The sequence below is a fragment of the Anopheles gambiae genome, chromosome X (genome assembly GCF_943734735.2).
Source record: "Anopheles gambiae chromosome X, idAnoGambNW_F1_1, whole genome shotgun sequence".
NCBI classification, from domain to species: domain Eukaryota; kingdom Metazoa; phylum Arthropoda; class Insecta; order Diptera; family Culicidae; genus Anopheles; species Anopheles gambiae.
This window is the reverse complement of record NC_064600.1, coordinates 25,722,674-25,747,985: the sequence shown is the minus strand read 5'-3', so window position 1 is coordinate 25,747,985 and position 25,312 is coordinate 25,722,674. Positions and strand designations below refer to the sequence as shown.

Here is a 25,312-nt window from a genome sequence, read left to right as displayed (position 1 = left end):
CATCAATCCGGCCAAATGCGAATTCAACCGAAGCGAAATTGACTTTCTTGGCCACTTGGTCAATGCAGAAGGGATACGTCCTCTCCCAGAACGGGTACGAGCAATCATCGAGTCGAGTAAACCAGCGACGATAATGGAGCTGAAGAAATTCCTCGCGATGATCAATTATTATCGACGCTTCTTGCCACATGCCCTGACGACACAAAGCATCCTACTTGAGATGACACCGGGGAACAAGAAGAAGGACAAGACACCGCTAAAGTGGACGCCCGAATCTAGCGAAGCATTCGACCGATGTAAAGAGCAGCTACAACAAGCCGCGCTTTTAGCTCACCCTGCCTTAAACGCAGAGTTGCCACTCTGGATAGACGCGTCCGACTTCGCCGCTGGAGCCGTTCTCCACCAACGTATCGACGACCAACTCCAGCCCTTAGGATTTTTCTCCAAAAAGTTTGAGAAGGCCCAGCTCAACTACTCAACATACGACCGCGAGTTGACCGCTATTTATCTGGCTGTACGACACTTTCGGTATCAGTTAGAGGGTCGTGAATTCTGCATCTACACGGACCACAAACCTTTAACTTTCGCTTTTCGCCAGACCCTTGACAGCTCCTCGCCGCGTCGAGCCAGACAACTCGACTTCATTGGACAATTCTCCACCGACATTCGCCACGTATCGGGAGAAGAAAACATCACCGCCGACCTACTCTCACGGATCGAAATTGTAAACGCATCACTTGCAATCGATTTTGAACGTCTCGCCGAAGAGCAAACAAACGACCCTGAGCTCGCCGATATACTCAGCGGTAAAACACGAACCGACCTTTTCCTTCAAAAAACGCCAATACCAGGAAGCACCCAATCGCTATACGCCGACTGCCCTGGTGGTATAATTCGACCGTACATCACAAGATCATTCCGGAATCAGCTTCTACACGCCGTACACAACCTTAGCCATCCTGGAGCGAGAGCCACTGCCAAATTAATGACAGAGCGATTTGTTTGGCTGGATATCAAAAGGGACGCTCAGGAATTCGCCAGAAACTGCTTGGCATGCCAACGCGCTAAGATAGGCAGACACACGAAAAGCCCGCTCGTACCGTACCCGGCAACGCACGACAGGTTCAGCCATATAAACATCGATATCATTGGGCCATTTCCAATCAGCAACGGCAACCGATACTGCCTCACGATCATAGACCGATATACTCGCTGGCCGGAAGCTATACCGATTCCAGACATCACCGCGACTACGGTTGTATCAGCACTGCTGTACCATTGGATTGCACGATTCGGAGTTCCGTCTCACGTGACAACCGATCAGGGACGACAATTCGAGTCCGCCCTGTTCAAGGAGTTGACGCGAGCTCTTGGAACAAAACACATTCGAACGACCGCGTATCACCCGCAGGCAAACGGATTGATCGAGAGATGGCATCGCACTCTCAAAGCTGCAATTTGCTGTAAAGATACATCGAAGTGGAGCGAACATCTCCCGCTCATACTGTTCGGATTACGCACTACATTCAACAACGACATTAATGCGTCGCCTGCAGAACTCGTGTACGGAACGACCCTCACCATTCCCGCCGAATTTCTCGTCGAAAAACCGCAACCAGCCCTGGTCAACCAGTCCGACTTTGCTAAGACACTCCGAGAAGCGATGAGCAAAATTCGACCTTCTAACACCGCCTGGCACACCAACCGAACATCGTTTGTGCACTCCGACTTGAACAAATGCTCGCATGTGTTTGTGCGCAATGACACCGTCCGTCCCGCGTTAACCACACCTTATCACGGCCCATACCAAGTACTTACTCGAAATTCAAAGTCTTTTCAGATCCTACTAAACGGACACCCCTCGCTTGTGTCCGTCGACCGCCTAAAGCCAGCATATACAACCGAAGGAATAATCTCGTCAGTCCCGCAACAACCGTCACCCGACCAACTGCTGACGAGCCAACGACACGCTACTCCAGTGGCCCAACCACCGTCGACGCAACAATCGACGATGAGCCAGCGTCTCACAACTCCGATGCCCGGACCGTCGACGCTCGACCAGCTGCCATCGTCCAACCAGTCGTCGCTGCCAGACCAGCAGCCAACGGCCACACAGTTGCCTTCGACCATACAGCTGCCGTCAACAAACCAACCGCCGATAGCCCGGAACCGCGCCACACAAACATCACGCATGCCGTCGCTACAACCAGCCAGAGCAACCAGCTTCGCCCCACCACCGCCTATCTTACGCAAGGATCAAAACGTATCGACCGGTGTTACCAGATCTCAACGAAGAGTAGTAATTCCTCTGCGATACCGATAACACCGATCTAGGAGGGGAATCCTGTAGCGACCAGAGTTCCATCTGGTGCATACACCTAGAACCACGACCAAAAATGTTCGACGGGCGAACTAGAGCGAGACAACCAGTGACAGCACGCTTCACCGCTTCGATTATCCGGTGGCTTGCTACACACACTTCTTCTCCGGCAACTCTCGAACGAACAACACTAATTTTCGCGTCTCTCCCGAACTCACCGTTCCGCGGCTTAAAAAAATAAATAAATCAAATTCTACCAAAACGTAGTTCGCCAAGCGTGTTGCGTATCTCTTTAAAAAATTAGGGACCACTTTTGTGGCGCCCCTAAATGTTCAAAGGCACTAATACACAAGAACGCATGAGAGTGGTGAGTGAGAAAAGGCTGTGCAGAAATTGCTTGAAAGCAGGACATTTGGCACATGCGTGTGCATCCAAATACAATTGCCAGCAGTGTTCTCAGCGTCACCACACACTACTTCATGCTCACGAAGAAAACAGCAGTGTATTAGTGGGTGAAACTTCTAGCTCTTCAACAATGGCGTTGGCATCGTCGAAGAAATCCGCCGTTAACGCTATACTTTCTACAGTGGTATTGGTTGTTGTCGATGCATACGGCAAATAACACTTGGCGCGAGCATTGCTGGACAACGGATCGCACCCGAACGCGATCAGTGAACATCTTTGTCAGCTTTTACAACTACCACGAAAGCCCGCTAGCGTTTCAATTGCTGGTGTCGACAGCACTACCACCAATGCAAAGCACATAGTAGTGTCAATTATCTAATTCAAACGGAAAAGTATCAAACAAAACCGCGCTACACGAACTGAAATAAAATCGGTATTATACAAGCTTGTTAGAGACTTCTTTCGGTGACTCGAGACATTGCTGCCAAATTGATCTCAAATGGCTTTGTTAGTTGAAACAAACTGCATCGCGGAACGCAGGAAGTATCGTACCAATTTATAATTATTTATACGTGTGGCGTATCATTGTTCTTAAAATATTTTTGGCAATGCCATGCAAATTAGCGTTTTTGATGCGTTTCTCAAATTTCTGTGCATTTTGTTATTTCCACCCTTTTTAAGTAAATAATTACAAAAAATCTCTTCTGCATGTAATTACATATTTTTAAACCAAACGTATTGCATGTATTTAGTAGTTAAACCGTAAAACAAAACGCTTTCCGTAGCTTTAACCTAACGGAAAGCTGTTGGGCAAAAAACGGTCTCCGTTTGAGTCAGGTAATGCAAATGACCTTCGTTCAGTTCGAGATATCAAACCAGAGACAAATCGAGTTCTCTAACACGGATCATAATAGAAAATGAGCATTTTTGATACTTTTTCTCAAGCAGTTGAGTCACATAATCGGCACTAGTATGTACAGAAGTGCGATCTCGGATCTACCACTACCGACAAGCAATGAATTTCCTTGTGTTGAAGAAAGTAACGCAGAACATTCCTTCAACGTCGTTTTCTACTGCTGCCGTCGGCGTTCCTTCGAACTACGTTCTGGCCGGTCCAGATTTCGGGACCGCGCGGCGCGTGGATATGATCATCGGTGCAGCATATTTCTATTCGTTGCTGCGTGGTGGACAAGTTCATTTGCCAAACCAGCGAAACGTTCTCATCGACACGGTGTTTGGCTGGCTCGTAGCAGGAGATACACCGACCTTTCATGAATCGCAATCGCAAACAACAATTAGTTGCCACATGATGGAGGCAACCGACAAACTACAAGAACAGCTGGAGCGATTTTGGAAGGTTGAAGAGCTTGCTATAACATCATTGTCTCCCGTTGAACAACAGTGCGAGCAGTACTTCAAGCAGACGACGAATCGAGATCACACCGGCAGATACGTCGTTCGCATGCCGAAACACCACGACTACGCTCAGATGCTTGGCGATTCGAAGGCTGCAGCCTAGAAGCGCTTTCGGTTGTTGGAGCAGAGGCTGGCTGAAGACAAGCATCTGAAGCAGCAGTACGATGACTTCATGCGAGAATACGTGACGCTGGGTCACATGTTTCCTGTGCCGGTTGAAGAGGACAGCATGGCTGCGGTTCACTACTTGCCACATCATCCGGTGGTGAAAGAATCCAGCACGACGACCAAGGTGCGAGTGGTTTTCGACGGCTTGGCGAAGAAAACCACGGGGCATTCTCTAAACGATGTCTTGCATGTAGGACCAGTCGTGCAAGATGAGCTGCTGTCTCTCGTCGTGCGATTCCGCAAGTATAAGGTGGCGGTGATCGCCGACATCGAGAAAATGTATCGCCAGGTGAGTATGCATCCCGATGACCGACGTTTACAACGTATTTTTTGGCGCTTTCAGGAAACAGAACTTGTGCAAACTTTTGAGTCGGCAACGGTGACGTATGGTCTGGCTCCATCGTCATTCCTAGCAACACGTACGCTACTTCAACTAGCTGAGGATGAAGGCGCTCCTTATCCTTTGGCAACTGAAGCCGTAAAGAAGAACTTGTACGTGGACGATCTGATCTCCGGCGCAGAAAGCATTGAGCAAGCAATTCAACTTCGTGACGAACTGACCAGTCTCATGAGTAAGGGAGGTTTCAGGTTCCGAAAATGGTGCTCAAAAGAGTTGAGTGTGCTTGATGGGTTGACACCTGATCTGCTTGGAACAACAGCATCCCATGAATTCGAAGCAGCCGCAAATGTCAAGACGCTTGGCATATGTTGGGAACCACCAAACGATGTATTCCGCTTCACGATTGCTATCCCTGATGTACGACCCTACACGAAACGTACAGTGCTATCTACGATTGCTCAGCTGTACGATCCGCTTGGCTTGCTATCGCCTATCATCGTGCAAGCAAAAATCCTCTTACAGGAACTTTGGGCAAACAAACTCGGTTGGGATGACGAATTGCCGCGGCAATTGTGTGACAAATGGGAAGAGTTTTGCGAATCGCTCCCCATGCTAGCTCATTTCAAGATCCCGAGATTTGCTTTGACACCCAACTATAACTATGTAGAGCTGCATTGTTTTGCAGACGCATCAGAAGCAGCTTATGGTGCGTGTGCCTACCTGAGATCGCAAAGCATCGACGGCACAACCCAAGTAACGCTGCTAGCTTCTAAATCGAGAGTGGCTCCTCTCAAACCACTTACCATCCCTAGACTGGAACTATGCGCAGCCTTGCTAGCTGCCAGATTACATCAGAAACTGATATCAGCCATTGACATGGCAGTAAACGAAACACATATGTGGTCCGATTCAACCATCACGCTGCAATGGCTTGCAGCACCACCTAGAACGTGGAAAACTTTCATCGCAAACCGAGTAGGAGAGATACAAGCTGCTACCAATGGATGCATTTGGCATCATGTGCCAGAGATCGAGAACCCTGCCGACATGCTATCCAGAGGTGTTGCTTGCTTTTGCTTTTGGAAAGCAACATGTGGATGCATGGACCAGATTGGCTGATGAACGATAGCTCGTGCTGGCCCAGCAAATCGTATGGACAACAACACTTCACTGATGATGAGCTGGAAAGAAAGGGTAACGTTGTGTTAACTGCCCAAGTAGTCGAGCCCGACCCATTGCTCCTACGATACTCCTCATTCAGAACGTTGGTTCATGTAACTGCATATTGCATGCGATTTTACCACATTGCGCGTGGTAAAGAACAACGCGAAACGAGCAATCTCTCTGTGGATGAGATTCAAAATGCTAAAATCGTTTTAGTAAAGATGGTACAGCGACAAGTATTTCCCGATGAACTACGACAACTGCGTAAGAAACAAAAGCTTGCTGGTGGATCCCCACTCAAACTACTCCATCCATTCATTGACAAGGATGGTGTCATACGTGTTGGTGGCAGACTTGGACATGCCGATTTGCCATTCTGTGTGAAGCATCCGATCGTCATTCCTGGGTATCATCCATTTACCCAATTGCTGTTGAGGCAGCAACATGAGAACGTGATGCATGCACAATGGGCATTTGCCGGGATGAAATTCAAAAAATCAACTTTGTAATAGCGCAATTCCAAATAATAGGTTTTAATACTAAGGGTTAAACTAAGAAAAATACCAAATATGAGCTCTTTATCTGTTCTGGTTCTCTAGAAAAGACCTCTCAAAGTCGAGATTTGTTAAAAAAACGCAAAAAAATCTTCACTTTTTTGAAAAATTTTGAACCTTTGTAACTTTTTAAAATATGAACCGCCTGGTGCCTAGTGCCTAGTGTAGCGTATTTCGTGTATTCTACAAAAATATATTCTACGTACTTTTGATCAACTTTCATTTCAATTACGAAGCTGTGTATCTTAGTTTCAGCTCATGTACTTATCTAATATGTAAATTTCTATTCTAACCTAACTTTATCATTAAATATAATGAAGCAAATCAGAACCAAATACCTTTTGGTCCTACTGTAGATTATAGAAGGATATAAGGAAAATAATTCTTAAATTATACGCATAACAGGAAAACGTTATGAATGCAGTAGCATCTATTGGCGTTTTGGGAGAAGAAACTCCCAAAACTCATGACAAACTAAATATAAGGATAGAGGGGAGATGCTACAAAGAATATTTTGCAAGAAAGAAAATGCATCCAGAAGGACATTTTGTATAATTGTATTTGATTGTAATTGTATATTTTGTATTCCTCTGATTCGTTAACCAGTTCAATATCAGTAGCTACACGCACTAAAACAAAGACAGGGTTTAACTTTACAAATGAAGTAAATACTTAGTTTGTAGCTATCGTTGAATTCTGATTTTTTTGGATAATTGTAAAACTAAGAACATCGGATTTTTAGTTTTATTATCCCTTCTGAAGGCAGTACAGGACTTGGAAAAGTATTGGATGAATATTCAAAGACAAACAAAATGCGCTGCTTTTCATTACGAATTTGGGAACTACTTTATTTCAATGTACCTGCTCTATCTAAATATTTAAATGCCTTTATTCATGTCTTTAGAAATGTGAACTAGACGTCAGGAGCTTGTAATAGTATCCACCTAAGTTGTGTATGTAAATTTTTTAATATTTGTACTACCTGTGAGTAAAAGTGACGAGAATTAGCTACAATTGTCCTATACAAAGCAGAAAAAATTATCTTATTCAAAATTATAATGTTTTGTTTATATTTCATTATTATTATTATTTATTTAATCTTCATTATCGAACATTACAGTATATTTTAAAATGATTTATACTATTAGCAACAAATAATACAAGAAAAAAACACACACAATTGATAAAACTAAGCAAAGATCCCTTAAAACACTATTTTATGTAGCGCCACCTGGTGGTATGGATGCGAACTACAAATAAAATGTTATTTACTTTCATAATACTTTACTACAAACGATAAAAACTAACAATTTCTGCAAAAATAATTTTATCCCGCAATTTGTTCTAAACTGCCCATTGTAGCATGGTGGCATTACATCAACACTTTCAGCCATTCGCGAGGAGTTTTGGCCATTGAATGGCAGGAGAGCGGTTCGATCTACCATCCGAGCATGTTATCGCTGCAACCGAGCCAATCCTGTTCTAATTCAGCAACCGATGGGACAGCTACCGCTTTCTCGAGTCACTGCAAACGAAGCATTTGTCTGTACCGGTGTGGATTACTGTGGGCCGATAATGCTGAAGCCTGTTCATCGCAAAGCAGCTCCTCAAAAGGCGTACCTATGCATTTTTGTATGCATGAGCACCAAAGCAGTGCATTTGGAGCTTGTGGGTGACCTAAGTACATCAGGGTTCCTGAAGGCTTTATACCGTTTCATCTTCCGACGAAACAAGCCGAACCATATTGTCGTGATCGATGGACATTTTTCTTCACTTTTATCTATTTTTTTACTTTTATCAAACTTTTTTTCTTTATTTCATCGCTTTAAACCTCTCCACAACCTTACTTTAATTGATCAACCACAAGACTAACGTCCGTCTTCCCCAACTTCCTTTACTTTCCAGTTTCGCCCGGCCTGTCTTGCGCTTGACGCTCTTTCACCCTTTCAAGCAAATTGCTTGACTAAATATTTTCTTGCAAGGGTAATTCAATTTTTGTTTAGAATATTATTATTAACCGTTCCTATCTGTATTACTCCTTCTCATTCAACTGATATATTAGTTCATCGCCTGCTTCCTTTTTTAATTTTTTATTATTATTATTTCCCTGTCCTATCTCAATCCCTACATCCTACGTCACCTCTACTCTTAATCAACAAATATGATACATTAGTGTATTTTTGAATCTTTCCGGTATGCGAATGTCTATCTTTGGTCTAGCTTCTACATTGTTTCTATTCTCGGTAACTTGTTGTGAAACAGACATTGGTAGCGTTGTAAAACAATCTTCCTCTGTTAATCCCTGATCCTCGACTGAAGAGTTATCACTAATATTTGGAACGCGCTTGACATCTCGGACATTTCTAGTTAGCTTATTCCCGGACCCGTCTACGATAACAACCTTGGCGCCTTCTCTCGTTAATACCGTGTACCTTTCGTTGGAAAAGGTAGGATCGGTTTTTGTTCTTTGAGAAGTAACTGTTAAAACTATGTCGCCGGTTGCGATGTCATTTTCTTTTGCTCCTCGATGTTTGTCTGCGTACTGTTTACTTATTAGTTTTGATAAGTTGTCATTTTCCCGTACCTCGTCTCTATCCGGTTCGTACTTGGACCTCCACAAGCAAGGAAAGGTGCCTCGATACCGCCATCCCACTAGCAGTTCAAAGGGTGTTATTCCCAAACGTGAGTGATGTTTTCGTGTGTTATGAGTATGGACGTACTCGTCCAATGCTATTCTCCAGTTCCTTCCTTCTGCTTTTGCTGCTGCTACCGCCTTAATGACACCTTGGTTCTGTCGTTCTACCGCTCCGTTCGACTGTGCGCTTAGGGGTATTGATTTTCTAACCCTAACCCCTTTAGCTTCCCAATATTGAATAAATTCCGAACTCTGAAAAGGAGGCCCATTATCGCTTTGGACAATTAAAGGCAACCCCCATATTGAAAAGACTTTAGATAGGGCTGCGTTGGTACTCTTAGCATTTGTCAGTCTCATTTCTGACACGTGCAAATAACAAGAATACGTATCTACGATCAGCAGAAACTCCCCCGATCCAAAACCCTGTAGGGATAGGAAATCGATTTGTAAAATCTCCCACGGTCCGTTAGGTAATTCTCTACATGATAAGGGTATAGGTGGGTTCCTTTTCGAGACTACGATACAGGTCTCGCAATTACTCACGTAATCCGCTGCTTCCCTCGACATATTCGGCCACCAAAAGAATTCTCGCAGTATCTTCTTTGTAGCCCCACAACCGACGTGACCTCGATGGGCCGCTTCTAGTGCTCTAGCACGAAGATTTGTAGGTAGTACTATAAGGTCGCCCTTGAAAACGATAGGTCCTAATGTTTCGAGGTTTTTGCTTTCTGCCTCATATCGCCGGAGGGATTTTATCCACTTCCCGTTTTGAATTGCCGTTCTAACAGCTAGCAGTTCTTCGTCTGATTCGGATGATGTTTGTATATCTGTCCATGAGATATTCATATCGCCAGCGTCCAGTGCATATAGCAAATGTTTTTCGTTATCTTCATCGAACGCGTCGTCTGTTTGAGACTTACCGATCAATCGTGAAAGTGTGTCGGCAACGTTCAAATCTCCGGGTATTCTAGCTACATTAAATTGATATGGAAGAAGACGAAGAGCCCATGCTTCTGCCCTTGTAATCGCTCTTTTACCCGTACGTTGGCAGCTGCCGAATATAAACTCATTAGCCTCAGAGTCTGTTCTAATTGTGAAGAATTTGTTTATCAAGTAATAGGTAAACCTTTCTACACTCCATACTATTGCCAAAGCTTCTTTCTGCGTATGAGGGTATCGTTTTTCTGATGATGTGAGTGATTTGGAAGCGCAAGCTATTATACGTGGTGTTTTTGCGTCGTTAAATTGTACAAGTACTGCGCCGAGTCCTGTTGGGGACGCGTCAACATAAAGTTCTGTGGTATCCTTTTCATCAAAATATCCGAGTCTATTAATTGCGTTAAGAGCTTCCCTAGTCAGAAATTGAAATTCATTTTCTTCTTCCCTCGTCCAGTAAAAAGTCTCTGATCTGGCAAGAGTTCTTAGTCTCTCTGTTTTTTCGGCTCTTTTAGGGATGAAACGTTCTGCAAAATTCATTAGCCCTAAGAAACTTTTGACTTCGGATAAGCATTCCGGTCTACGAAAGTTCTCAATGGCTTTTCTCTTGTCGTCCTCAACTCTCCATCCGTCACCAGATAAGTTGAATCCCAGAAATTTAACGGACTGTTGGGATGATTTTTCGTTAACCGCCTTTGACACGGTTCTGAAACTATATTTAAAATATTTTATGACATACACGATCACATTTCAAATTACTTTTTCACTCACTTTTCTCGTCCCTTCACTAATCTGAATATCTACGCTTCCTTACTAATCTTCGTCACTCTTGCGGATTTGTATTCTGCTCCGTTCTCCTCGCTGGTTGGATTGCTTCTCCCGACGGTCTACTCTGTCTTTCATTGCACTTCTCTTGGCGTTCGCCCGGTGAGACTTTCGTCTCAGGGGTGCTCAATCGCCAAGGGTGTCGAACGGTTTCGTCGCAACATACCCCCACCCGTGAACTCTCCCTATCTACTTGAGGAAGGTTTTGTAGGGCTGGGTTCACCGTTCTCCAAGACGTCCAAAACAGCGAGTCTGGTCGCTGATCGTCGTTGTACTCCGTTCGACGTACGAACTAATGCCTCTCTCACTCGCCCATCTTTCCCTGGTATTACCTTCTCTATCCTTCCCCGAGTCCACTGTCCTCTAGTTGTGCCACCTACTATCAACACGAGATCCCCCGGTTTTAGTTCCCTAACCTCGTCGAACCATTTGCTTCTTCTTGTAATAACAGGAAGATATTCTTTGATCCATCTCTGCCAAAATTGATCCGTAATGTACTGCGATAGTTTCCAACTACTCCTGAGGGTTGTTTTCTTGTCTACTTCTGGCGATAGTATTGGTTTTGATCCATCTGAGGTACCTAGTAGAAAATGATTAGGCGTCAAAGACTCTTGATCCGCCGATTCTATTGGAATGTATGTTAATGGTCTAGAATTTATAATCATCTCTGCTTGTAGCAGTATGGTTTCTAACGTCTCATCGTCAGGTTTTCTAGGCGCGTCTATTATGCTACTAATCGCCGTTTTCACTGATCGCACCAGTCTTTCCCATGCGCCACCCATGTGTGGCGTTGCTGGAGGTATAAAGTTCCAACTAGTATGTGGACTCGTAAATGTCAACGCAAGGGTTTCGTCGAGCTCCATTCTAAGCTCGTTACTAACTCCTTGAAAACATGTTGCATTGTCTGACCAGAATTCTAATGGTGTACCTCTTCTGGCCATAAATCGTTTCACTGCCATAATGCAAGATTCCGTGCTCAAAGAATGGACTACTTCTAGATGGACCGCCCTAACTGTTAGGCACGTAAAAAGTGCTACCCACCGTTTCGCGTTTGCTCGTCCTACTCGTACCAGTACCGGACCGAAATAGTCTAAACCTGTGTAACTGAATGGTCTTGTAAATGCTGCGAGACGTGTCTTAGGCAGAGGAGCCATTGGTGGTAGCTTGGGATATCTCCTCATCACTCTACAGTATGAGCATACATCAGTCACCTTCTTCACTAGTGCTCTCAGGTTGGGAATGTCGAAGCGTTGACGAATTTCATTTACCACTGTCTCTCTGTTTGCGTGTCGATACTGGATGTGGTACCAACCTACAATAAGAAATGTTACATGATTAGTCTTTGGAAGTATAACTGGGTATTTAGCATCGTAGCTGGAGTATATGGATGCACCGATTCGTCCTCTCGTCCTTATTATTTCATCGCCGTCCATGAAAGGCCACTTCTTGTAGATGGGACTGGATTTGGAAACAGTTGTATGTCGTCCTTCAGGGTCTCCCATTGTTTTAGTCAGCTCTGCAACTTCATCGGGGAATGCTTCGTTTTGCGCAATTTTCCATAATGCCAGTTCCGCAATCCGTAGTTCTTGGTGTTTAAGAACCCCGAGTTGCAATGGTTTCCCATTAACCTTGCTCCGTAGATTGTTTTTGTACCGAATGATGAATGCTGCAGAACGAAGGAGTTTTCTCCAGAGGCTGAATCGGGACAAGTCGATTGGTGGTACTCCCGAGTGGATGTATAAGTGCGTTACTCTCACCTCCTCGTTGGTGTCAGGCATGGATTGTTTCAGAGGCCATCGGTCCTCTTTTTCGTGCAGGAATCGAGGACCGGTAAGCCAAGGATTTTCCATCACTAGTTCGGGGCCGGTGTTCCACTTGGTGGCCAAGTCTGCTACGTTTTGTTTTGACGGCACCCACCTCCAGTCTTGTGGATCTGTAGTGGTCAGTATTTCCCCCACTCGCACGGAGACGAACTGTTGATAACGTCGAGGGTTAGCTGACTTTATCCATGCCAAGCAAACATTTGCATCACTCCATAGGAAATGTCGTTTTATGGGAAAGGAGTGCTGCTCTTTAATACTGGACAGCATTCGACATCCTAGAACGGCTGCTTTTAGTTCTAGTCTTGGAATGGATATCGTCTTAAGGGGGGCCACTTTAGTTTTACCACCTATTAGTCCAAGTTGGATCGATCCTTCTGTCTCTATTCGAAAATACGCCACAGCGCAGTACGCGGTTTCGCTTGCATCTACGAAGACATGCAGCTGTATGTCATCGATATTTCTAGGGTAAGGGGATTGAAAATAGCATCTTGGTATGCGTAGTTTATCTAGTTGTGGAAGTAGATTTGTCCACTCTCGCCATCGTTTATATATATCGACCGGTATTTGATCATCCCAATCGATGCCTCTTATCCATACTTCCTGAATGAGGGTTTTCCCATGGACCAGGAAGAAGGATATAAGTCCCATAGGATCAAATAGGCTCATTACGACTTTCAACACTTCTCTTTTTGAGGGAATATGGTCTTCGCGGAGAATATGCTGGACACTTTCGTTGGAGGAGAAGGAGAATGTGAAGACATCTTCGCCTGTCTTCCATTTCATTCCTAAGACTGACCCCGTGTTTTCTCCTCGTTCTAGCATAAGATCCTTTGACGTTTCTTCCACTGAGTCTCCGACGCTTTTTAGTACTTCTGTCGAGTTGGACATGAATCGACGAAGTGTGAAACCGCCCTTAGAGTGTACGAGACTAACTTCATTCACGATTTGTATTGCTTCGTCTACTGTCTTGAAGCTCTGCAAATAGTCGTCTACGTAGTGGTTTTTTATGATTGCGTTAGCAGCCCGTGGAAATTCTGTTGAGTATTCTTGTGCATTTAGATTTTTCACGTACTGGGCTGCGGCGGGAGAGCACGTAGAACCGAACGTCGCCACGTCCATTACATATATTTGTATCGGATTTGAAGGGCTCTTGCGATATACGAAGCGCTGTGATTGGCGATCAGGGTGACGAATTCGGATTTGATGGAACATCTCCATTATATCCCCCGACACTGCTACTGGAAATTGTCGAAACTGACATAAGATCTGTGGCAGCGGGGCCAGAAGATCCGGCCCTTTCAGCATTCTTAGATTGAATGATACTCCTTCAACTTTTGCTGCTGCATCCCAGATCAACCTTATCTTGCCTAGCTTCTTTGGATTTTGTACCACCCCCAATGGCAGATACCATATTTTTTCAACTGCCTGAGATGAAAGTTCTTCTAGGCTAGCTTTGTGTGCGTATCCCTTTGCTTCATATTCCGATATAGTTTGCCGTACCTTTTCTTCAAGTGCCGGCATTTGTGCGAACTTTCTTTCTAGTGCTTGCATTCGTTTAACTGCCATAGGGTAGCTATCAGGGAAATTTGGAGAGTCAGAATTCCAAAGCAGCCCTGTTTCGAAGCGATTACCTTGCTCGACGCGTTTTGTTGTTTCTTTTAATATGCGATTCGCTCGTCTTTCTTCTTCTGTGTCCAGTTTCTCATTTGTAACTTTCGTGCAGTAATCCTCTATCGTGAAGTAGTCTCGCAACATGTCGTTGACTTCTTTGTTACAATCTGACTGGGGTGCAACATGAAAGTTTACTATCGCTGCTGGTGCCTTGTTTTTTGCACTTCCTCCGTAGATCGACCAACCTAGTCGACATAGAGCAGCGATTGGCTCAGGTGGCCGTCCTTCGCGAATTTTCAATGGCACACCAAGCCGGATATTGTCCAATCCGATCAACAGTTGAGGTTGTGCGCGTGTGTAGTTCTGCAGTGGTAGCCCTTTCAAGTGCGAGTATCGTTCTTGTAGTACGTCGTATTTTAGCGTTTGTGTTGGAAGCATAAGTTGGCTGACTGTTCTCACGTTTTCCAGTCCGTACTTAATGCTTTTATCTCTCCCGGATATTTGCAGGCGTATTATTTCTGAGCCGGGCTCTTTCCTTGTCACTTGTCCTGTCCACTGTAGGGTCAATGGTGTTTTTTTGCCATGCACGTTCAACTTTTGGGCTATCGTTTCATCGATTAATGAGTATGACGAGCCCTCATCTACGAATGCATAAATTGTTAGTGAAGTGCATGGTGCAGGGTAACGGGTAGTATTCTGAATAATGGACTTATAGCATTTACCTCATTTGTGTGTGATGCGCATGCGCTTACGGCTTCATCGGTTGCTACTGTTGGATGGAGCAACTGGTGGTGTTTCAGGCGACATCCATCCACCCCGCAACCTTGCCAGGATTTACAAGGCCATTTACCATGGTTATTTAGACACGTCCTGCATAGTGACTTGGTATTTACAAATTTCCAACGTTCATCCACATCGGCGGCTTTGAACTGCTCGCATTCGTAAACACGATGACCTTCACGTTGGCATACTGCACATTGTCTCCTTTGTGTTGCACTAGGAGGACGATATGAGGACGTTGACCTTTCGTTCGGTGTTTCCTCTTCTACATTCATTCTTACGTGTGTGTTTAAGGCGACCGTATGTTTTTTTCTTCTTTCTCCTATTCTAGCTATTTCGTGTAGGTCATTCGTAACTGCACATGCACGTTTTGCCAGTTGTGAGACATAATCACTAAAGCCTTCTAGCCCTTCTATTGCCTTTTCTTCTTGATAGGCGGCCCAATTCAACTTCATATCACCTGGTAATTTTTCTTCGAGCTCTTCCAATAGAGTTGGGTTATTTAGATGCGCGTTTAGTTTAGCTGCTCTCATATGATTAGTCAGAGCTTTTACCGATAAACCAAATTCTATCACTGTTCTCATTCTATCCGGTCTCGGCGGTGACATGCAGCGGATTTTGTTAAGGAGCGAACGAATAAGTAGGCTCGGTTTACCATATATCATTTTGAGCGTTTCGAGTATATCGGGCACATTCTCTTTCAGCGTAAGTTGATCTTTCACTAGCTCGAGCGCGTTTCCTTTGAGGCATCTTTGTAGCCGTATTAAATTTTCCGCATTACTAAACCCACAAGTTTGCGATGTTTCTTCGAAGGTACTAAAAAATAGCGGCCAATCTTCCAGGTCACCACTAAAGTAGGAAACTTCTTTACCAAGTACGTGACGTGCGGCTATCTGTCTCCCTGATAGATCCAATTGTTCTTTCAACCGTTCCTCCACCATGGTCTTTTCGTTCGTTCTCTTTCTGGCACTCGATGTTACAAAAGGCTGTAAATTCATTAGCATCGAGCCGGCGCGAGAGACAGCTTTCTCCCTTTCCTTTTCTCCAGGCATTTCTTCACTCTTTCTAAGCCAGCACACTACCTTCTCACTATAGCTCTCCTGTGAACCCATGTTGCTGGCGCGAGATTGTTGCAACAGCAGCTCGCGCTTTTTCTCGAGTGATTCACGACGTACGCTGGTTTCGAGAGCGTTCATCTCCGCTTCGGCTTTAAGCTCTCTCTCCCGAAGAAGACTTTCTTCCTCGGCCAGCTTTCTCTTTTCCTCTAGTTGGCGGGCTAACTCTGCATTCTCGCGGCGTTTCAGCTCTCGCTTCTCTTCTATTTCGCGTTCTCTTAAGCGTTTCTCTTCTTCAACCAGCTTAAGCTGCTCTTCCACGTTTACTGAGAGAAGAGTGGAAGGTACACTTCCTTGCGCAATCCTCTCGCTCCTTTTAGTAGAAGCCACTGACCCTTTCTTGGACCGCCCTGAAGGCTTTAAACTGGCTGTGTCCCGATCGTCACGAAATTTAGCAGCTGTGGTTTCCTGCTTCACTTTGCACTTCGAGCATACATACCTCGATGCTGGATCTTTGATCTCCACGAACAGTCCTGCACACTCAGCATGCTCCCATTTCGTACACAAGCAGCATTTTTCCATCGTGGCTTGCTCTTCTTCGGGTCGGTTGCACAGCTGGCACTTCGGTGTGCTGTCCATCTTACTTCTTCTCTGATGCCAGAGAAAATGTCAGAAAATGTTGGGATGATTTTTCGTTAACCGCCTTTGACACGGTTCTGAAACTATATTTAAAATATTTTATGACATACACGATCACATTTCAAATTACTTTTTCACTCACTTTTCTCGTCCCTTCACTAATCTGAATATCTACGCTTCCTTACTAATCTTCGTCACTCTTGCGGATTTGTATTCTGCTCCGTTCTCCTCGCTGGTTGGATTGCTTCTCCCGACGGTCTACTCTGTCTTTCATTGCACTTCTCTTGGCGTTCGCCCGGTGAGACTTTCGTCTCAGGGGTGCTCAATCGCCAAGGGTGTCGAACGGTTTCGTCGCAACACGGACCTTGCACCGAATATACATTTGTTGTCGTTTAAACGGACATTATGTTCGCGCAATCTTAAAAGGGCTGAATCTAAGTGTCGATCGTGTTCTTTCTTAGTAGAGCCAAACACTAGAATGTCGTCTAAGTAATTAAGGACTCCTGGGCAGTCAGCCAGGACAACGGTTTGTAAAAGTTCCTGGAAGATATCTGGTGAGTTGCATAATCCGAACGGCAATCTTTTGAAACGGTAAGTACCGTTACCAGCGAAGAAATTCGTTAGATGACGACAGGATTCGTGGAGCTCAACGTGGAAAAAGGCACTAGTCAAATCTATGGTCGAAAACCATGATGCCCCGTTTAGTTTTGATAGTATCGCTTCCAACGTTGGCATTCTGAACGGCGATCTTACGATACATTTATTTGGTCCTCGAAGATCAACGACTAGTCGGATGTCGTTTTTACCCTTCGGTACTACCAGGAGTGACGAGCAAAAAGACTTGTCCATTTGTTCATTTACGCGTTCTATAATCCCGGAGGATAAGAGATCCTCTAAACGCTTTTCTGTTTCGTTTCTGAAAGCGATTGGTATATTGGTAAAAACGTTTCGAGATGGTGGTAAACTTCGATCGTATGAGAGAACTACAGGAGCAATGTTGAATTTTGGGAATTCTCCCGACATTGATATCGCCAGTATTTCTCCCGGTAACAACCGATTATAGATTTCTGATGCGCAACATTTTACTGGCACGTTCAAGCCCAATTGCAGCACGCTATATATAATTGCTGTACTTCTACTAAGCAAAGGCTTTGCTTTTGCAATAACGTAGAATTTTTTTAAAGATCTTGGGTGTTCTTCAGATATGTAGAGCTCGGCTATGAAGGAAGCAACCACAGGAATTTCCTTCTGTACCCCGTAAGCTTTCAATGTCCGATCGGTTCCATATTTTATATTGTATATCGGGTTCGTTCTAGGGTCACTTGCTCTTAACTCTTCATAAATATCCTCAGCTACTGTGTTCACATCCGCTCCGGAGTCAATCATGAAATACACAGGAACGCCTGCGACATATCCGACAATAAAGCCTTCGTTGTTGATTCCCTTCTCGACTGAGCACAACTGGTCATTATTTATAGCGGTTGTCTGTTCAGGGGACTTTGTTAACTGTAAATAGCTGTCTTTACTCGCCACTTTCATCATATCCTGGAAGTACATTAAAATTCAGTATGTCTGGTTTATGTATATACGTGTGTACATATAAGCGCCCACCCGCACATATATACGTGTACGCCGTATACCCATGTATATATGTCCGTATGTATATACATACGCATGTACCTGTATAAAATATTCCTTCAAATAGAATATAATAACTATCTGTACTCTAATTTAATATCATTCCGTTCCGGTATCTCGTCCCGGACTAATAATAGGTATGTTAGGTGTACCATGTTAAATATAGTTGTAGCTTGTGGAATATATTTTTAACAAGAAACTGTAAGTACTATCGCTGTATTAATATTATTTATTTTTATTTTTATTTTTATTTTTTTTTTTATACCTAATTCGTCAGTTGCAAACCATAACAAATTTTAAGGCGTCAATTCTTGGAATTCTCTTTTGTGAACAATGTAGAAGCGTGAATAAATTTAGAATGTGAGTGAATAGAAAAATCATAGAATTCAGTATAGGAATATATAATTTGATCGAGCGGTCAGATAAGATCAGATGATTGTATATCACTTACGATCTCTTTATCACTGGTTGTTTCGGGCGTGTTATTGCTGTCCATAATTGCCGCGATCTTCCGAGTCTTAATTGCTGGTGATCCTGCTTCTTCTTCCTCTGCGCGACGTTTGGTTTTATCCTGAATCCCCTGACGGCATGCACGTTCGATGTGCCCTACGGTGTGGCAGTTGCGACATCTTTTGCTGATGGCGTGGCAGTTCTCAGAAGAATGATAGTTGCTAGTGCATCTTCCACATTGTTCGCGACGACCTCCGGAAGGTCTATTTGATGAAAACCGCGATGGTGTTAGTCTAGATGTTCCTCTTCCGCTTTGCATGCCCCAATATTTCTGATGGTACAGTGAGTTACCGCGATGGAATCCTCCCATACGAGGCCCATTGTTATGGTAAGAGCTGTTGGACACGGCGGCCACTAGTGCTGATGGTTGGACTTGTGAGTTTTGCTGGTGGGTCCTTGCGAAATTTATATCGTTCATTTGTTCCATTTCGCATTCTCGCACTTTGTCCAAAAGATCTGTTATTGATCCACGTTTCCTTAGAACTTTTATTCCTGTCTTACGGACTCTTGGATTAGTAGCATGTGCTTGGATCACGTCGACTACTGTTTCTATCAATTGGTTTTCTTTGTAATTGCAGAGCTTTGCTAGGTCAATTATTTTCTTTACGTATGTTAAATCGGACTCGCCGTCATTCTGATTCATAGAGCGTAATTTTTGTCGCTGTAGGAAAACGTAATCGTGTGAGCTATAGTATTTATGCAACCTTTCCATTGCATTAGTATACGGGAATAACTGTGCATCGCTCGATGAATCATTCGGTGATGTAGCTTCCAGAGTATCTAATAAGGAATAACCTGCTTTCATTTTCATGTTTTCAAAGCAGCTTCAAAGCATTCATTTTCATGTTTTCGTTAAAAATGCCTGCGAATTTCATTGCTGCTTCGAGCTGTTCCTTCCATCGTTCGAAGGATTTTTTATCCACTTCCTCTCCTTCCTTGGGAGTACAAGTGGAAACTTGTAACGAGGCGAATGACATCGACGTAAGCATCGAAAGTTCGTTAGTAGACTGTACTGGTGTTTGGATCATTGTCGAGGACCCGTATGGTTCGGGGTCAAACGGTTGATTTTCCGAAGGTTCTTCTATCCAGGTGTTATGCCGGATCTTTTTACGAGTTTCCTTAAGTTCTTTCTCCAAGAGGGCATTCTTGTTTTTTTCTGCTAATAAAGCCTCCGTTAATGCATCAATGTTGGCCTGTGTCATGCTATGATAAAATATTAACAAAACGCGAAAACAATACCACCATAAATAAATTAACTATGAAGACAAACCAAAATATAGTTCTGTTAAGTATTATGGAATGCTGATAGAGGTGCTGAGACCGTATCGTTCGCGTCAGAAGTTAATACTAGAAGTACACAGCCTGTTCATAAGGTGCGAGTTTACGCGTTCCCGAGACGTACGGTCGAGTATTTAAGTATGATATTTAAATGGGGGTAATTTGTGATGCATAAAGTATTTTTTATTATTATTATTTTTTTTAAACTTAAATTATTTTTGGGTACATATCCGCGAAAAGAGATAAAACGCAATTACGTGAAACGCAGTTGAAATATTTCAATTACACCGTAACACACATTCCTAAACACTATTTGTTGATTGTAAAGTGATTTAAAATTATACTATTTATCTCGGGTTCACGTGTCTCGGAAACAAGATGTGTCTATGTCATGCATTTTGTTTGTTTTTTTTTTTTTAATATATATTTTTCGGAAAATTCCTCTCAGGGAAACAGTGTCCTCTCAGGGATACATGGTTAATTTTTCTGGAAATTCCTCTCAGGGAAACAGTGTCCTTTCAGGGATACATGGTTAATTTTTCAAGAAATTCCTCTCAGGGAAGTACCGTCCTCTCAGGGAGCTGGCTGTATTCTTGAATTTTCAATATTGCCAAATCACTCAGGATTTGCTAGTCTAGGTATTGTTTTTTTTTTTTTTTTTTTTTTTTTTTGATAAGCGTATTATTGCTTGCATATGCACATGAGTAAGTACATGCACACAAATGCCCGGTGCGCACAGGTACGCGCGTATATATTACACAGTTATCATATGTATTACTTTAAGCTATTAAAATTTAATATATTTTTGTTTTAAAAAAAACCGTTGTAAATAACTAATAGTAAAACAATGTGAAAAAAAACGTCTATTATAAAGAAGATGGTTCGTTGTAAAACTTTTTTTCTGTTTTAAAATTTGAACCCTCCATTTTATTTACGTGATCGTGTGGTTTTTTTTTGTTACCGGGACACACATATACATACACACGTGCACACGCACAGACACACACGCGCGAGCTTCGTACTATATTATAATTCTATAAGTATGTCTTCGAAATTACAGTTCCTTCTCTAAAAAAATAATAGAAAACAGTTGCGCAATTTTCGAAAAGAAAAATCGCGACTTATTATTTCTCTACACTGGAAACCACACGTCGCCATATTGAAACACTTTCTTTCTGCCTTTACTTCGGCAAAGACATACTTGTACATACATATATATGTATATAATATCGTCGTATATCGTACATATCGACGCTCACACACGAGTATATTTTTAATCCGTAATATCTTATTTATGATCATTAAAAAATTTTAAAGTGTTAATTAAAATCGTACGGGATCTTTATATAAAAAAGTATTGTGGATGAAAACTGTACAATATTTCATCCGCTTGACAAGGCACCGCCATTTTCTGTGTCGCGTGCGTCGTATTTTTATGACGATCTTCACTTGAATTCAACGCGCTACATTCTTGTCGAGAGCTTCTTTACTCACAACTCACCGACTTGCGCCATTGTCGTGATCGATGGACATTTTTCTTCACTTTTATCTATTTTTTTACTTTTATCAAACTTTTTTTCTTTATTTCATCGCTTTAAACCTCTCCACAACCTTACTTCAATTGATCAACCACAAGACTAACGTCCGTCTTCCCCAACTTCCTTTACTTTCCAGTTTCGCCCGGCCTGTCTTGCGCTTGACGCTCTTTCGCCCTTTCAAGCAAATTGCTTGACTAAATATTTTCTTGCAAGGGTAATTCAATTTTTGTTTAGAATATTATTATTAACCGTTCCTATCTGTATTACTCCTTCCCATTCAACTGATATATTAGTTCATCGCCTGCTTCCTTTTTTAATTTTTTATTATTATTATTTCCCTGTCCTATCTCAATCCCTACACATATCTACTCGGATAATGGTACAAATTTCGTCGGCGCAAAGAACGCACTTCACCAAGTCTACCAGATGCTGCATGACGAAGCTCAAAACCGTCAAATCAATAACTACCTAGCAGAAGAAGGAATTGAATGGCACCTTATTCCACCTCGTGCACCAAACTTCGGTGGGCTTTGGGAAGCCGCTGTGAAGGTGGCCAAGAAGCTTTTGGTCAGGCAGTTAGGTGTCTCGCTACTATCTTATGAGGATCTAGCAACAGTGCTGATCAAAATCGAAGGCTGCATGAATTCTCGTCCGTTGACGCCGCTTTCGAATGACCCTAACGATTTGTCAGCTTTAACACCGAGTCATTTTCTCATCAAGGGAATGATGCGTCCTCCTCCAGAAACTGACATACGGGATCTCCCGACCAATCGACTCGACCAGTATCAGCGGTTGCAGAAGTACGCTCAACATTTCTGGCAGCGCTGGTGTACAGAGTATCTTCATGAGCTTGCTCAGCAACAGCGACGTAATCCACCAGAACAACAAGTCTCTATCGGAGACATCGTCATTATCAAGGATGAACAGCTCCCACCCGCTCGTTGGCCCTTGGCTCGGATCGTAGAAGTACACCCTGGGCAGGATGGGATTGTGCGTGTTGTTACCTTAAAAACTACCTCTGGGGTAATGAAAAGACCTTCGTCTAAGATATGTCTGATAGAATGTTCACGAGAATTTTGAAAACTTAGTTGTTGAAGGGGGCCGGTATGTTTGGTACCGCATACGGTAGGATGTACTGGTGAGGAGAAGTGTAGAGGAACGAGAATTTTCGGCGTAAGTGTGTGCGTGTTTTTGCACACGCTGCTTGAGCTGGGTGCGCGGCGCTCAGCGATCAGTCGCGAATCGATACTGAATAAAGACACACGTGAACTGTACCATCAATATAAATTCCTCCGTGTATGGCAAATTGATCAAAAAAAATATCACAACGTAGGGCAAACTTGCTAAAGATCACGGGACAGAACAGTTACCATAGCAGGATAGTCAGTCCAACGTATGGGGTCGCGGTCTATTCGGGACTTGAACCCATGACGGGCATGTTGTTACGTCGTACGAGTTGACGACTTTACCACCAGACCGGCCGCATAAGAATAAGATTACTCACTCTTTTTTCGTATGCTTTGTGTGTTATCATAACTTACTTTATTGCAAACAAAATCCGGAATGAAGCTCCTGAAGCTTTAGAATATTCCGCATTCGATCACATCCTCGGCGATGCTCGACGCCATCAGTGGATGAAAGTAGGAAGAGAAACAAAGAAAAGTATAAATCACCATCAGCATCATCTTACTCTCACACTTTTACATCGGTTGATGATTCTTACCTTTTCAGTTTCACCAAAACAAACAGCGATGGAACCAAATTCGGTACACCAAAATCACACACGATTTCTGGAGCAAACCGACACATCCTTCCTCTCCAGTTGTTTGCCACAGACTGACGTGTGTGTGAGCAGCAATGTTCTTGATGCGGTGAGCAACGATAAAGCACACACAAGAAGAAGCGAGACGGCTCTACGAGTAGCGAATTACGCCGCCGCACACACAGCGTGCGTCATAATTTTATGCGCGAAAATCTTGAAATTTAAGTTATTCATGACAAATTGTATCGACATTTTCATACTCTGACGAACTTTTACGAAAGATATGTAAAAACTTAATGTATTGCAATTGAATTCAGTGCAATATCATTAGCAGAACATAACATTTTGATATTTGTTTGTAAATTCAGATCCTCAGAGCTACTACTTTTTTGAACAATAAGTGTAGGGAGATGTGTGTGTGTGTATGTGGTGAACTTTGCCGCGACAAGCGTGCTTTAGGATACAACCCAGTCCGCAAAAGCCGAAGTTTTGTATGGGATCGTGTCGTACACATCCCAAGGACGCAAAAACCGACGGCGGCCTGTGTAATCTGAGTTCAAAGATATGGACCCACTTACCCAAGTAGCAGAGCCGAAGTTGTTGAGAGATTTTGCTGTGTGCCAAAGCGAGAGGCCCTGTCTTCTCTCTCTAGATTTTGGACGGCAAACCGCCGCCCGCACAGAGGTGTGTGCGTGTGACGAAAAATTATGGATGAAATACGGGGGAAGCGGGGTGAAGTCTTTCGTTCGTCACACACACATGCATTAACCAGCGGATATCGCTGGACCGAGTCTACCCATCTTTCTCGGTCCACCATGATTTTTCTGCTATCGCGCTCATCCGGGTGTTAGGCATCCTCAGTCTGTCCAGAACTTTCCCTGTGGAAGGATGTACGGAAGTGAGGTGCGATTTCTTATGCGACGTACTTTGCTCATTTACGTTTTGTGCCGTGTTCCTTCTCCCTCAGTTATGGAATGATTTATCCTAGCAAATTGTTGAGGTAAGTTTATTGCTGTGCGCTTGTGCAGGTACATTCAACTAACCCTTGGCGTCTAAAAAGTTACAGATGTGTGCGCTATTTATCAACGACTACCTGCTAGCGTCGTCAACAATCTTCAATGTGAGCGACGGAAAGAAAACGTTTTCCAGTTTTAAAATATTAAGGTAAGTGTTGATCTAATCCTCTGCGCTAAACTCTCCATAGTAATACATACTACATACATTCGTTATTGCTTTATTCAGCCCCCGGTGAGGACGTCATTCAACACGCGCAGCTCCTGTTCATGACGTCATCACGAAACTGAAGCCAGCTGAACACGCGCAGCACTGATGGTACCCCGAGCGCAGTAGGAGGAAGGAAGAACGAGAGGAGGAAGAACGGTAAATTTGGAAGGGGGAAAGCGTTCTGCCGTCTACACAGCAGGAGTATGCCAAAACAAATGTGGGAAGGGAGAGGGATATTATTCAATAAACAGCATGCGATTATGTACATAAAGCAAATGTGAACAGCCTCATCATTTCTATAAGCAATCCGAAAAAGGGGGTGGAGCAAACACATTGGTATGCGTGAGCGGCTGAAGAAACCAGAACGTTAAGATGTGTGCGTGGCGGATGGTTCGGGCGCCTGTGGCGAAGCTCTCGACAAACCTGCAAACGAGAGCTTTGTGGAGAGCTTTGTAGGGAGCTCAGATTACAAAGGCCGCCGTCGGTTTTTACGTCCTTGGGTACGTACCCACTTGCAGTAGAAGTGTAAATGTGGTTTCACGCACACATAGACACATTCCACCCGAACGATCGCGTTCACAATACTATAACGCTCCGATTTCTTCTGCACCTCACGCATACAAATGTGTTTGCTCCACCCCCTTTTCGGATTGCTTATGGAAATGATGAGGCACACATGTTTACATTTGGT

General features: G+C 43.6%; 1 protein-coding gene and 1 long non-coding RNA gene across 15 annotated transcripts; one reads left to right on the top strand and one right to left on the bottom strand.

Moving 5' to 3' along the window:
* Window positions 1-7,183: 7,183 nt before the first annotated feature.
* LOC133394092 (myosin-6-like) lies at window positions 7,184-24,681 on the bottom strand. 14 transcript variants are annotated; one of them, XM_061663223.1, is made up of 4 exons: window positions 18,761-24,284; window positions 16,814-18,216; window positions 16,532-16,754; window positions 7,184-12,075 (listed from the first exon to the last, which is right to left on the bottom strand). In XM_061663223.1, exons 1-2 carry the CDS (start codon window positions 19,628-19,630, stop codon window positions 16,984-16,986), a joined length of 2,103 nt encoding a protein of 700 aa, XP_061519207.1. In that variant the 5' UTR covers window positions 19,631-24,284; the 3' UTR covers window positions 7,184-12,075; window positions 16,532-16,754; window positions 16,814-16,983. The 14 variants fall into 10 exon arrangements, with proteins under 14 accessions (XP_061519207.1, XP_061519177.1, XP_061519017.1 ...); XM_061662963.1 differs by having other exon boundaries at window positions 7,184-14,838; window positions 14,920-16,754; window positions 16,814-24,284; XM_061663115.1 differs by having other exon boundaries at window positions 7,184-16,754.
* LOC133395062 (uncharacterized) lies at window positions 24,306-24,739 on the top strand. Its single transcript, XR_009767160.1, has 3 exons — window positions 24,306-24,397; window positions 24,458-24,561; window positions 24,640-24,739. It is a non-coding gene; the product is annotated as an uncharacterized LOC133395062 (long non-coding RNA).
* Window positions 24,740-25,312: the final 573 nt, after the last annotated feature.